The sequence below is a fragment of the Alosa sapidissima genome, chromosome 18, assembly GCF_018492685.1.
Source record: "Alosa sapidissima isolate fAloSap1 chromosome 18, fAloSap1.pri, whole genome shotgun sequence".
Taxonomy (NCBI): Eukaryota; Metazoa; Chordata; class Actinopteri; order Clupeiformes; family Clupeidae; genus Alosa; species Alosa sapidissima.
Window position 1 is genome coordinate 1,000,962 of NC_055974.1, and position 15,133 is coordinate 1,016,094.

Sequence of the window (15,133 nt, forward strand, 5' to 3'; positions counted from 1 at the left end):
TGAAAGGACAGGAAGTTCTAAAGGAAGATGTGTGTGTGTGTGTGTGTGTGTGTGTGTGTGTGTGTGTGTGTGTGTGTGTAGTGTATATGTTTGTGTGTGTGTGTGTGTGTGTGTGTTGTTGGGGGGGGGGGGGGTCACATGTCATGTATGGCTTTGCAGAATTTCCCCTTAGCTAGAGTCAGAAAAAGTGACACACACATGCTCAGAAAGAGAGATATTTCACGCTCGCCTTGGCCTTTCTTACAGAGGGACACAGGCAAAACAATGCTTCACGTCACATCTGCCTTCAGCATTTGTTAAGCAAATGCCTCCACGCACGCACACACACACACTCACACACACGCACGCACAGACGCACAACCGCGGCCTGAGAGGCTGACTTCCTTGAATGTCAAGACAGAGGTGGGCTTGCAGTCTCCTGCTTCCTGATGAGGCGCACTCACAGGCGGAGATAACTTGAAACATTTCAGTTTGTTAGTGGCAGACGCAGTGTTTGACGCAGCGACACACGCACTCGTTCCTGCCGGTGGACTTCCGCTGTGTTTGTTGGCGAGCGCGAGAAATCTGCGCCGGTCATTCGCCCTTCTGCTTGGAGTCGTTTCCGTGGAGAAAGAGCCTAGACGACCTACAAATGCCCTGGCGGCGCGAATGGCCGAAACCGAGCGAAATGGAATGAAAGACAATCCATCAAGTGTCACGTCCGTCAGGACTACAGATCGAACACAGGTGAACTGGACCGGACTACGCTCACATTCAGTCGCGGGTCAGAGAGAGTTATGCAGACGCATGTATGGTTGTAGGATTAGTTCACGACTTGGCGTTTATGCACCTCTGTTTTGCTTGACTGCTGTGTTGCCAATTGTACGTGCTCACACTGTTTGTGCACTTCAGTCAGAAGTTTTTCTTGTGAGGGTTAAAAGTCTAGATGTGGAGATATGACCGATACCGAAAAGTTCGCGGAAAGTATTCAGTCGGGCAGAAATGGTTCATTGGTGTCACTGATAAAGAAAGCGAGACTGTCTTGTGTTTGTTTCTGTAGGCAGTGTGTGTGTATGCCATTGACATAGAGGTTGATGTTAATTGTGGGGAATGTCGTTGTAGTTCGTACACCCATCACACACTCTCAGCGCAGTTCTACTTCAATTTGTTCTACTTCTTCAATAAGTATATCCTACCTCAACACGCCAACATGTAGAATTAGTTAGATGGTTTTCACTCTTGTGGGATCTCCTAACTCTCTGGGCTTTATTGATGTACTTAACTTGTTAGATGAAAAAAAAAACCTGCCAAAGAAATGACTGAATGTTTACTGTATGTGGTGTGACACATTGATTTATGCAAAATCCTCTCGCCCTCTCACTATGTCTTTCAGACCTGTGTGTGGTTTGCGTGTGATTACTTGTGTGTGTATGCGTGAGAGTGTGTGTGTATGCGTGAGACTGAGTACGTGTGTGTGCACGATGAGTGCTGCTGTGGTCCTGGAGGAGATGCTGATCAAGCGCTCGCAGCAGAAGAAGCGCACGTCACCGCTCAACTATAAAGAGCGCCTGTTCGTCCTGACCAAGACCAGGCTCACCTACTACGAGGGCCGAGCCGAGGTCTGTCTGTCCACCACACCAGTGTCTTTTTTTGATCACACACACACACACACACACACAGGGCAAGGCAACAAGGCAAGGCAAGAAGACATGCAGGGTAGCCTAATTATATGTCCTTGTGTTTGTCTTATCTTAGTTTGTGAGTGGATATATGTGTGTGGGTGTGTGTCTGTAAATGGTCACTTGTGTGGTCAGTATGTTTAAATATTACTCATTGTGTTTGTATTTCTATATGATTGTGTGTTGCTTTTGTATGAATACACAGATATGTGCTTCTGTGGTTGGACGTACCATAGATATTAAAGTTTATTCTTTACTCTAATAGTGTGTGGTGTGTGTGTGTGTGTGTGTGTTATATTTATAGGGTAAAGACCCCAAACTTTGGTGGCCGTATCGAGGTGAACAACAATTCACTACAGACAATAACAAAGAGCACCTTGGTTGGCCGTGACAGTGTTTGCATGTGTGTGTTTGCTTTACAGAAGAGATTTAAGAAGGGCTGTGTGGACATACAGAAAATCAGGTGTGTGGAGATCGTGAAGAATGGAGGAGTCGCCATCCCCTGCCAAAACAAATACGCATTCCAGGTAGAAATAGTGTATATTTATAGTGTATATAGTGTATGCTTGACCCCCCCCCCCCCCCCCAATATTGCACAATAAGGATTAGAGGATCATTTAGAGTACAAGAATATACTGATCAAACACGACACATAAGACCAGACCTACACATTGAACACATAAGACCAGACCTGTACATTGAACACATAAGACCAGACCTGTACATTGAACACATAAGACCAGGCCTGTACACTGAGAGCCTTTTCCTCTCCATATTGTGAAGTGCACTACAGTTTTTCTTAAACTGCTTACACACCAAATCTTTGCATATCATACAATGTTTTTTACAGTAAACATGTCACTATAACCCCATTACCCCATATAATACACTTATTTCTTTTGGTCTTTGTCATGACAACTTGACATATGTCATGACATGTTGACATAATGATTATTATGGTCAGACTTACTTGGTCAGATAGATGTGTGACAGGATATTTCACAAAACTGGCTGTCATGACACTGTAATGGATAGATTCATATACCTCAAGTAAAGTGGTACCATGTTGATTTGTCATTAAGATGTCATGAAGGATAAGATTGTTGTCGTGTTGTTGTCCTCCTTTTCGCTTGACCACCACACTGTCTCTCGGTCTCTCATTCAGATTGTTTACGAGTCCAACACTCTCTATATATTTGCCCCAACCAATGAGAGTCGAAACATATGGGTGCAGAACATAAAAGAAGGTACAGAACACACACACACACACACACACACACACACACATGAATACACACACATGCACATACACACACACACACACACATGCACATGAATGCACACACATGCACATGAATACACACACACACACACACACACACACTAAAGTCATACAGATACTTTCTCAAACACTTGAACTCTCTAACTCTCTAACTTCACCTAAGTCCCCACATCCCCTGTAGTTTATGCGTCTTCTGTTATGGCAGCAATATCGCAGACCAGCGCAGACTATTTCTGACTACTTCAGGAGGAAGTGGCCATTTCAGGTCAATGCTTGTGTGTGTGTGTGTGTGTGTTTGTGTGTGTGTGTGTGTGTGTGTGTGTTTATTTCAGAGATCAAGCACAATTCTCTTATTGTGCCAAAGTTCCACCCTCACTTCTGGTTGGAAGGCATGTGGCTTTGTTGTCGGCAGGCTGAGAAACTGGCCCCAGGCTGTGAGGAATATAACCTACAAAGAGACAGTAAGACACACACACACACACACACACACACACACACACACACACACACACACATTAGGAGTGCACAGACACAATCACACACACGTCACTCTTTATTTATTTATTTCTTTATCTCTCTCTCTCTCTCTCTCTCTCTCTCTCTCTCTCTCTCTCTCTCTTTATTGCACATACAGGCATACATACATACACACAAACACACACATGCACATACTGTACATATAAACTCGTCCTACACGTCTTTAAGAACACACACACACTCATCCTTTAATCCTGCGAAATCAACAATGTAGTGGAAACACAGACACACATACATTTGAGGCAGATTTTTGATGTGGACAAGTGAAGCCTCTAGACATAAACCAGACAAACATTTCCCTTAGTCGCATTTCACACTTCCTGCTTCGCTCTGCTAAATTCTTTCACTTTTCTCACACGCATCAGTCATACACACTCATCACTCATCAGTCATACACGCTCAACAGTCATACTGTACACACTCATCAGTCATACACACTCATCACTCATACACACTCATCACTCATACACACTCATCACTCATCAGTCATACACGCTCAACAGTCATACTCACTCATCAGTCATACACACTCATCAGTCATACACACTCATCAGTCATACACACTCATCAGAGGTTCTACTAGCAAAGCCCTTCTGACAGTCTGCTGTTCCTCTTTACAGTCTCAAGGAAACCACTGCCCCCTATTCCTGGTGAAGAGGTTAGCACACACACACACACACACACACACACACACACACACACACACACACACCTACACACACACACACACACACACACACACTGTGTACCCCCCAAAGAATACAGCCTGAAACACACCCACATCAAATCACCTATGCAACTTAAGAACTTGCTTGTTTTCCCAGTGAGAAAAAAGGTTAGTTCAGCTCTGCTCTGAGACTTGCACACTCACCCTACTTCAGCAATACATGTGTTCACCACCTGCAGTGCAGACAACCACATTATCCACCACAAGGACTTACAGTGATGCAAAACGTCAACCAGCCAATCAGGCTTCGACTAGACAGAAAAGAAACTAGTTTGGTCAGCAAAATATTCGTGTGTAAAAAAAAAAACCTCTCTGACTCTTTGAGCCTCTCTCTGAGCGTTTGATAGCTGACCTGATCACCAAATGTCTCTATGTAGCCATTGATAAAAGCTGACCTAGTCTACTGGAATGAAAACAGCAGATGACAGTTAAGTCAAGAGCTTTCAAGTAATATTCCAGAAAGAGGTCAGTGGGGCAGATGGTGGTGTGCACAGCCATTCGCTGTGATTTTAGGCCTGACCAGAATGGCCAAGGGGAAATGATACTGAGGCCTTACAGTATATGTGCAGTTTAGTTTAGGGAGAGAGACAATATACATATAAAAAAGAGAATTAAAACTAAAGAAAAAATAAGACTAAAGGGTAACACTTTCTATGAAGGTTATATTTATAATGCCCTATGAATGCATTCATAATGTTTTATAAGGTGTCTATAAAGCATTGTAATGCTCATTATTACCATATATATATGTATTCACAAGTCGTCATAACCAACTTCATGATGCATTATGACAGCTAATTATGAATGATTATACATCTCCGTACAGCACACAATTATAACAGCTATGCAATATCATAAGTGTTATTTGTCAGCTCTAAGTAAGTGACAAGAATATGACCCTATTATCCTACAATGAAATGAGAGCCTGGACAGTAAAGACAAAAGGAATGCATTTAGTTGTGCCTCATATTTGTTTATAATAACCTTATATCTATTTATAACAACACCTCATTTGCTCTACTTTACCTAAAGCTGACAAATAACACCTATGACATTAACATAGTAATTTATAATATTGTGCATATAGGGTAAAGATGCTAGACTCGGTACTTAGTTCATTGCACCCTTTAATTACTCAGTGAACTTATATCTGTTAATAATAGGGTCATATTCTTGTCACTTTACTTACAGCTGACAAATAACACCAATATTGGATAGCTGTTTGTAATTGTGTGCTGTACGGAGATGTATGAATTATTATAACTTTATTACATATACTTATAGCTGTAGATATATAGGACTACAGTAGAAGTCAGAACTCTTTATGCATCACTATACGCATTTAGTAAAGCAAAGTAGTTATGATGCATCATAAAACTGACAAGTGAGAAGGCAGATCTTGACATATTTATAATGCATTATTCAGATTAAAATTATAATCATTCATAATTAGCTGTCATAATGCATCATGAAGTTGGTTATGACGACTTGTGAATACATATCGATGGTAATAATGAGCATTACAATTCTTTATAGACACCTTATAAAACACTATAGATACTAAAGATGGCAGCCAACACACTCAATTGTTGCTAGATACGGCTCTAAACAAAATACACCCCAATAATTGTGAAGGCATCAATCAGCAGCCATGAGCGATATGGACAAACAGCAACCACTAAGATACTAAACAAAATCCAATACAGTACAGAAAGGTGGTTTTGCAATGTAAAAAACTCAAGGACTTCAATAACCTTGTGATAACCAATAAGAATGTGAATTTGAGAGAGAGAAAGAGAGAGAAAAAAAGACAAAGAGAGGAAGAGAAAGGAACATAACAAAACACCTCAAGAAACACACACATTTAAAGAGTGTGAATACTCATGGCTGAAATTGTTTCCAGTCCTCCAATGAGGTCCGTCGTCCACCCCCTCCACCTCCGCCTGAGGACGAAGAGCAGGAGGAGGAGTCCAAAGAGGAAGTGGTCATCGCCATGTACGACTTCACGGGCCCAGAGAGCCACGACCTCCCACTTATTCGTGGTGAGGAGTACACCATCTTGGAGAAGTGTGATGTCAACTGGTATAGGGCGCGTAACAAATATGGGTATGTGTGTGTTTGGGATTGTGTGCGCGTGTGTGTGTGTGTTTATGTATGTGTGTGTGTGTGACCATATACATATTTGATTGTTCTCATGTTATTACCATGTTGTGGGGTGGAAGTATACTGAAAGTGTGTTAGCATGATAATAATGATTTGTTGTACTGATATGTGCACATACTGTGTGTGTGTGTGTGTGTGTGCGTGTGTGTATTTGTGTGATTTTGTGTGTATTTGTATCTTTCAGAGAAGAAGGATACATCCCTAGTAACTATGTGACAGAGAAGACGTCAGACAACCTTGACCGGTTTCTGTAAGATCACTGGCCTGTTCATCTAAACTCATACACCTCTTATAAGCAGGGCAGTGAAGGCTGCAAAGATGTGTGATGTGTATGTCTGTTTGTGTCCATTAGATGGTTCTGCAAGAATATAAACCGTGCCAAGGCTGAGGAGCAGCTCAAAAATGAGGTGTGTGTGTGTGTGTGTGTGTGAGAGAGAGAAAGGTCTATCAGCATACAGCCTGCCCATTTCCATTGTGTGTGTGTACTGATAGTGTGCCATGCTCTGAGCTCCTTTAGGATAAGGAGGGAGGCTTCATGGTCAGAGACTCTAGTAGTCCAGGAGCATACACTGTGTCTTTATATACAAGGTCATCAGGGTGGGTAAAACACACACACACATACACACACACACACACACACACACACACACACACAGCATACATTCACATATTGTCAGTTATACAATATCATGTGTTGTTCTATACGTTTGTGTGTCTAAAATTGTGTGTGTGTGTGTGTGTGTGACTGTAGGGATGGCCTGGCTGTTGTGAGGCATTACTACATCAAGGAGACACCAGGCACACCTACGCAGTTCTACCTGGCTGAGAGGCACCTGTTTGACACCATCCCTGAACTCATTGAGTATCATAAACACAATGCTGCAGGTACTGATACACACTTCAAAGTACACACAAAATGAGTACACACAAAATGAGTGATTGTATTTTGTTTTGTAGGTGCACTTCCATCAATGCATACAGTTTTGGCTTGAGATTGTTTTTAGCTGTAATGTGCCATGTGTGTGTGTGTGTGTGTGTGTGTTTGTGTGTGTGTGTGTGTGTGCGTTTGTGTGTGCTTTTCTCCTCAGGACTGGTTGCCAGGTTACGTTATCCTGTTGGAAATCAAGGAAGAGACGCTCCAACCACAGCAGGATTCAGCTACGGTTAGCACACACACACACACACACACACACACACACGGATATCCACTATAATGTGGATGTGGCCTAAGGAATGTAAGGAATTCTTTAGCCTAACGGTGTGTTTCCACACAGCGAAACACCTCGTGATTTTCGGCCAGCGAAATTTCGCCTCGGGGGCGTGACGGCGAAACCGCTAACCTTTTGACTGCAGTGTCTAGCCAGTGGTGGCAAGCGAGCTAATTAGGCTAATCAGCTAATTCAAACGTTTAAGTACTTAATGGGGTCTTTATGACTCGACTAAGACTATGTTGCCTATAAACAACAATTCATGTTCATAGAAACAACAAGGTCAATAAGACATAATATATTTCATACCTGTGTTGCAGCATGTAGCCTAGCTGTCTAGCTAGGTTTACAATGCAATCCAATGTCCTAAAATACTAGCATTTCGCCTGTCAGCTAGCTAAAAAGATCGAGTGCTTAAACTAACATATACATAGTGGTGTATGTGCTCTGACTAAGTTCGTGTGGCATATAAACCACGATTCGTGTTGATACAAGTGCCAATGTTCGTGTAGAAACATTTTAATCACATACAAATGTTTGTGTTACAGCTCAGGTAGTCTCTGCCATCTTGGTCAGACTTTTTTGTAACTCCCGCCTCCAAACACAAAGACGCGGACCTGATTGGTTCTCGAATGGTCCTCATTTAAATAAAGTTAAACTTTGGCCAACTTTGTTTCGCCTGCCTCGGCGATTCGCTTTCATTTCGCCCAACTAGGGCGAATTTCGTCTCCATTCAACCTCAATGAGAGCGACGCGAAATTTCGTTGTGTGGAAACACACCGTAAGTCGACATCCACATTATAGCAAATGGACACAACAGCGATCTGGTAAAATCTTTTTTGAAATTCTAAGGAATCCGCCATAATCTGGACAGGGCCTAATAAATGCAAGCCCTTGTTGCTGGCACCAACAAATACCAACAAATTCTTCAGTCAATCCTCTTCATTGCTGTGGCCATTTATGATCTGATCAGCAACATACTGTAAACAGCCAAAATGCAAACCCTTGATGCAAGCACCAACAACTACCATTCCAGAAACACAACGACAAACTTTTCGAGGGGAATAATAAGCTCAATAAAGTACACGATACACTCACACATACAACACGGAAGACTTGCCTTCCAACATCTACCAGCAGTCTCCAATCCTGTGCTTTGGCCCATCTTCCTGTATAGCTTGTGTCTTCCCAATGGCCGCTATTCTGTCCCTCTTGGACAAACAAAATTCTACTGTCCCTGTCATTTGCCAGTAGAGTTAGGCTTAACTATCAAACACATGTATGATTTTAAGACCTATGATTTAAGTCTTCACTGACTGAGGCTCTGTGGAGTTGAAAGAACATCACAAGTGGCTCCAACAGTGGCTTCATTTAATGCGCTTAGCATCCACGGTCCATAGCTCTCTCCAGCTCTCTTAGCATCCATGGTCCATAGCTCTCTCCAGCTCTCTTAGCATCCATGGTCCATAGCTCTCTCCAGCTCTCTTCCTCTTCTATGACGCCAGTTCATCTATTGTCTTTGTTTCAGCTGTGGGACATCTAGCTTGCTCTTGTTCTCCAAACAAAGCTGGTTGGTATCTGCCTCTTCTCCTGCTGACTTACCCTATGCGTTCCAAGTGATCAAGTGATCTTGATGACTGGATCCTTGGGCTGTGACAGAGTCATTTCCAGACTGATCTTAGCACATGTGTGTCTTATCTGATATTGTGATTGCTTTCTTCTGAAATGGCATTGAGGTTGTTCAAACATTGTTCTCAGGTGGTCTTAAGATTGTTCTCCAGTTGTTCTGAAATGGCATTGAAGTTGTTCTAACATTGTTCTCAGGTGGTCTTGAGATTGTTCTCCACTTGTTCTGAAATGGCATTGAGGTTGTTCTAAAGTTGTTATGATGTCGTGTTGACATTGTCCTCCAACTGTTGTAACACTGAGGTTGTGACATTCTAAAATGGCACTTAGGTTAATCTAAAGTTTATGTCATTTAGCAGAAAGTTGTTTCTAAGGTTGTGTTGACGTTGTTCTCCAGATGCTGGTAGGTTGTAATGGTTGTGCTTGTGGCTGTAGATAAGTGGGAGATTAACCCGGCGGAGCTGACCTTCATGAAGGAGCTGGGCAGTGGGCAGTACGGAGTGGTGCGACTGGGCAAGTGGAGAGCGCAGCACAAAGTGGCCATCAAGGCCATCAGGGAGGGAGCCATGTCTGAGGACGACTTCATCGAGGAGGCCAAGGTCATGATGTGAGTAGATGTGTGCATACACACACACACACACACACACACACACACATACAGACACACACACACACACACACACACACACACACACACACACACACAAACCATCTTCTGCTCAGCTTGTAACAGATTTTATTTCATTTAATTAATGTAAATGTGTGTGTGTGTGTGTGTGTGTGTGTCTGTAGGAGACTCTCCCATCCCAAGCTGGTCCAGCTGTATGGAGTATGTACACAGCAGAGGCCCATCTACATTGTAACAGAGTTCATGGAGCTAGGCTGCCTACTCAACTTTCTCAGGTGTGTGTGTGTGTGTGTGTGTGTGTGTGTATTTAGTTATATCTACTTATAGAGCTTTTTAACTGATGTGACTTAAATGCAGTTGTGACAACCAGTCATGGTTTTGGAGATGCAAGCACTGCATTTGAAGGGTTGAAGTTTGTAGATAGACAGATATATACTTTATTCATCCCGAGGGACATTTTAGGCATCCAGTAGCTTACATAACCATAACACAACAAACACACATATATCTCACATATGTAAAAATCACTCACAGAAATGTAAAGATTTAAGTTATTACCGGTGGTGATTGTAAAGTGATTACCGGTACAAAGGTCTGGTATAGACTGATGCATTGACCATGATAAGGTGCTATCACTGCTATGGTAGAGTGTGTGCAAGGGTGGTAGTGCAAAAGTGAACAGTGCAGAGATTGAACAGTGCAATAACTTTACATGTTAATACATATTAACTATGACTATGAAAATATAAGAATAAACAATAGAATTGCTTAACAAACAAGTAAAATAATATACCTTAAGAACAATATATATCAGGGAATAAGTTATAAGGTGTGGATTGTATGACCACAGTCCAGATTGTAGGAGGGCTAATATAGCCTATAAGACAGTCAGGAGCAGAGCAGACAAAGTGATATGATGGTAGGGGCTGAGAGAGACAGGCTCATGCTGAAAAGTCCATTTCTCCCCTCCCCTTTTGTGTGGAGTTGAAGAGTTGGATGGCCCTGGGACCAGTCCACCTGTCTGGTGAGCATGGCAGTGACAGAGGAGCATGTTCAGTGGCAGACTGCTGTTTATTGAGTGTGCTGTGTGGTGGTCCATTTCTCTGCAGTCGTTAATCTGTGTTATGTGGGGCAGCCGTGGCCTACTGGTTAGCTCTTCGAAATTTTAACCGGAGGGTTGCCGGTTCGAACCCCGACTAGTAGGCACAGCTGAAGTGCCCTTGAGCAAGGCACCTAACCCCTCACTGCTCCCCGAGCGCCGCTGTTGTTGCAGGCAGCTCACTGCGCTGGGATTAGTGTGTGCTTCACCTCACTGTGTGTACACTGTGTGCTGAGTGTGTTTCACTAATTCACGGATTGGGAAAAATGCAGAGACCAAATTTCCCTCACGGGATCAAAAGAGTATTTATACTTATACTATACTTACTTATATCTGTACATGCATGCATGCATTGGTAGTATGGTTGACATGTACAGTATGTTAGTTGTAATTGCCATGTTTTGCCTGTTTAGACAAAGGTGACATGCTGTTTGCGTTGTATGTGTGGGTTAGGATAATATGTACTGTGTTATCTTTTCATATGCGGCATGTATAGGCTACATAAGATACATATGTTACGCATTATACATAAAAAAGTATAAACATTCTATATATAGATGTATGTACAGTACATTGTGTATAGATTACGCATTTAATTCTTAGAAAATCAGCATACTCACACCGATTTTTCATCAGGCAGCGGCGAGGCAGCTTCAGCTTCGAGGACCTCCTCAGTATCAGTCTAGATGTGGCGCAAGGCATGGCCCACCTAGAGGCCAACGGATTCATCCACAGAGACCTAGTGAGTGTGTGTGTGTGTGTGTGTGTGTGTGTGTGTGTGTGTGTGTGTATGTGAGTGAGCAATGTTTGACCAACCACTTCCTTTCTCACATTCTTCTGTTAATTTCTTTTTTCTACCTCTCCTTCCTCATTCTCTTAATCTCTCCTCCTCCATCTCTCTCTCTCCTCTCTCTCTCTCTCTGTCTCCTCTCTCTCTCTCTCTCTCCTCTCTCTCTCTCTCTCTCTCTCTCTCTCTCTCTCTCTCTCTCTCTCTCTCTCTCTCTGTCTCCTCTCTCTCTCTCTAGGCGGCCAGAAACTGTTTAGTGAATGAGTCGTTCGTAGTGAAGGTGTCCGATTTTGGTATGGCAAGGTATGGTGTCCTAACAGATACATCACTTGAGTACCTTTAAAGCCATCTGCAAAAGAATATCGGTTCAAAGTGTCAGCAGACTTCACTAACCAGCACACAGTATTCACACCTCCCATATTTGCTAATGCTTACAATGTGGTGAAATGAAAGGCTACAACGAATAGTTGTGAATGTGTGTGTGTGTGTGAATGGTGTGTGTGTGTGTGTGTGTGTGTGTGTGTGTGTGTGTGTGTGTGTGTGTGTGTGTGTGTGTGAATGGACACACACACACAAACACACACACACACACACACACACAAACACACACACCCTAACCCACTCTACCTACCTTATCAGCTTGTTGGTCCAGCTCACAGTAAAACGCTCTCTACTGGAATATAATCCAGATAGCTGGCCCGTTTTATTATGTGCAAGCAATGAATGTGTGTGTGTGTGTGTGTTTGTAGATACGTTCTTGATGATCAGTACACCAGCTCCATGGGTTCTAAGTTCCCTGTCAAGTGGTCTCCCCCAGAGGTTTTCAACTTCTGCAAGTACAGCAGCAAGTCTGATGTCTGGTCCTACGGTGAGTTCTCACACACACACACACACACACACACACACACACACATACATTCACCCTTCCATCTCACCCTCTCCCTCCATCCACCAGTCTCATCCCTCCATTTCCACTCATTTATTTGCCAATCTGGCCGTTGATTTAGTGACATATCAATTGATATTTTCTCAACTAATTTGTGTTTTTGTGTGTGTGTGTGTGTGTGTGTGTGTGTGTGTGTGTGTGTGTGTGTGTGTGTGTGTGTTTTAGGTGTGTTGATGTGGGAGGTGTTCACAGAGGGGAAGATGCCCTTTGAGCAAAATCAGAACCACGAGGTCGTTCTCATGGTGACCAAAGGTCATCGCCTATACCGACCCAAGATGGCCACACCCCCCATTTATGAGGTCATGGAGCAGTGTTGGAAGGAGGTGAGAGTAGCACCAGAGTGAGCTGAAGGCAGGCGTCTGCCTGGGCATGGCCTCTGCTCCACTTTTACATCTTTATTGGAGCCAGTCAGTGCAGCTTGTTATTCCACTTTTTTTTACCAGATCTACTTCAGGTGTCCCGTTCAAAATTCAGAATTATCACCCGGAGAGAAGAAATACTCTTTTCTGATTGGCTGGCGGGGTGGCTTTTAATTCTGAATAACGGGACATCTATGAAGTAGATCTTGTAAAAAAAAAGTTTAATCGCCCATATCGTTTAATCGTTCCATATCAATGCTTATGAATGGTAACTATAAAAACCATAGTAGGACAACGGTTGAGCCTGGAGGCAGGCTTGCAACAATGGAATCAACTGTAAACAAGCTAACTGTCCATGCTATCGCTGTTATAGGGCCAATGAAAGTTGTAAAAGAAGCTGAACTAGTGAGCTTCTTTTTAAACGGAACCGCGTGTTTCCTTTGCTTTACAGTGGCAACCGGGTGATAAGCGGGATAACAGCCTTCGAGGTGTGTCCAGTTATACGGAATTAATGGACTCGGGCGGAGGCAACTCCGCTGCGCGTCGGGGAGTTCTTTGCCCCTCGCCCTCCTCCATTAATTCCGTATAACAGGACACCTCGGCGGCCGTTATCCCTTACTTAATAGCCACCACACCAGCCAATTAGAACAGAGTATTTTTTCTCTCTGGGTGATAATTGATGTTTACTTACAACCCTATCTCAATTGAATCAAATAAAATGACATTTTACACTGTAAAATGCAAATATAAATGGAATGTGATCATTTGCACATCTCGTAAACCCATATTTAGTTGCAAAAAGGACATAGACAACATATGAAATGTGCAACAAAAGGCTGGAAAAGCTGTGTAATGTTAAAGAAAACACAAGGAGGAACATGACTGAGTCTCTCAGGAGTAAAGATGCAGAGGTATTCATCACTGTGATGGGGAAATAATGCAACAATATAAGAATAGTACTCCTCAATGTGAAATTGCAAATCATTTGGGGATTTCATAATATACAGTACATAAACATTTCAAATAAAATAAAAACTCACAAACAAAGGACGAGGTTGAAAAACTATTTTGGATGGCTGTGATCTTTGGGGCCTCAGATGACACTGCATTAAAAGCAGACTTGTTTTTGTAAACATTGTTGTATAAGGTCAGGAACACTCCCGATAACCATTGTCTATGAACACAGTCTGATGCTCCATCCACAAATGCTGGTTAAAATTCTACTCTACTATATTTAGATATGACACAGAATTGCTGTCATCTTACCTGAGCCCAAGCTCATTTAAGATGGACTGAGGTAAAGAAGAAAACTGTCCTGTAGTTTTAGGTCATCATGATTCTTTTTGGAAATCATGGACTTTGCATCCTCTAGTGTGCGTGCATGTGTGTGCGTGTGCGCGTGTGTGTGTGTGTGTGCGTGTGCATGTGTGTGTGTGTGACGTCTGTTAATGTCCTGTTTTGCATGTACAGTGTCCTTACTGATAAACTCATGCAAATGTATATTGTTGTGTGCCCTCCTAGCAACCAGAGGAACGTCCACCCTTCTCAGATATCTGCGTATTGATCACTGAGGCGCTGGAGACCGACGCCCCATCAACCTGATCACCCAATGGCTACCCGGGGAACTCCACATGAAGCGGGTCCCACCTCTCTCACAGCACACTGATTGGACAGCATCAAAGGATTCTTGTCTGACCAATGAGAGTCTCGAGAAGTCCTACCGGACTGAAAACAGCTTTCTTCTGAGTGTGACACTGGACAGAGAAACTGACTGAAGCAACTCTTCCAGGACCCAAACACACACACACACAAACACACAGCAGATTCTTCTTTGTCATGCTATGTCATTCTTCAGCTTTTCACAATTCACCGTAATGTGTGAGTGTGCTTGCTGTAGCCAGGGAAAGCTTCAGTTAAAGGAACACAGCGACTTTCTGGGACTTTAGCTCATTCACTGTATTCCCCAGAGTTCGATAAGTCAATGGCTGTGTCTCATTTGACATTGTTATTTGTACACATTGTAACTATACAAATCACAGCATGTAAATAGGAAAATGTTGGAGTTCTTTAGTCACTATTGGGAGGTGTAGGCTAATGGAGGCACCTGTGCTAA

General features: G+C 42.9%; 1 protein-coding gene across 1 annotated transcript; it reads left to right on the forward strand.

Moving 5' to 3' along the window:
- Positions 1-257: 257 nt before the first annotated feature.
- On the forward strand, positions 258-14,791 carry tec (tec protein tyrosine kinase). Its single transcript, XM_042070472.1, has 19 exons — positions 258-726; positions 1,373-1,598; positions 2,081-2,185; positions 2,824-2,905; positions 3,273-3,401; positions 4,098-4,135; positions 6,108-6,310; positions 6,552-6,617; positions 6,720-6,774; positions 6,885-6,964; positions 7,119-7,252; positions 7,456-7,530; positions 9,637-9,808; positions 9,994-10,104; positions 11,565-11,670; positions 11,954-12,018; positions 12,465-12,583; positions 12,827-12,984; positions 14,542-14,791. The coding sequence occupies exons 2-19, from the start codon at positions 1,410-1,412 to the stop codon at positions 14,620-14,622; spliced, it is 1,968 nt and encodes a 655-aa protein (XP_041926406.1). The 5' UTR covers positions 258-726; positions 1,373-1,409; the 3' UTR covers positions 14,623-14,791.
- Positions 14,792-15,133: the final 342 nt, after the last annotated feature.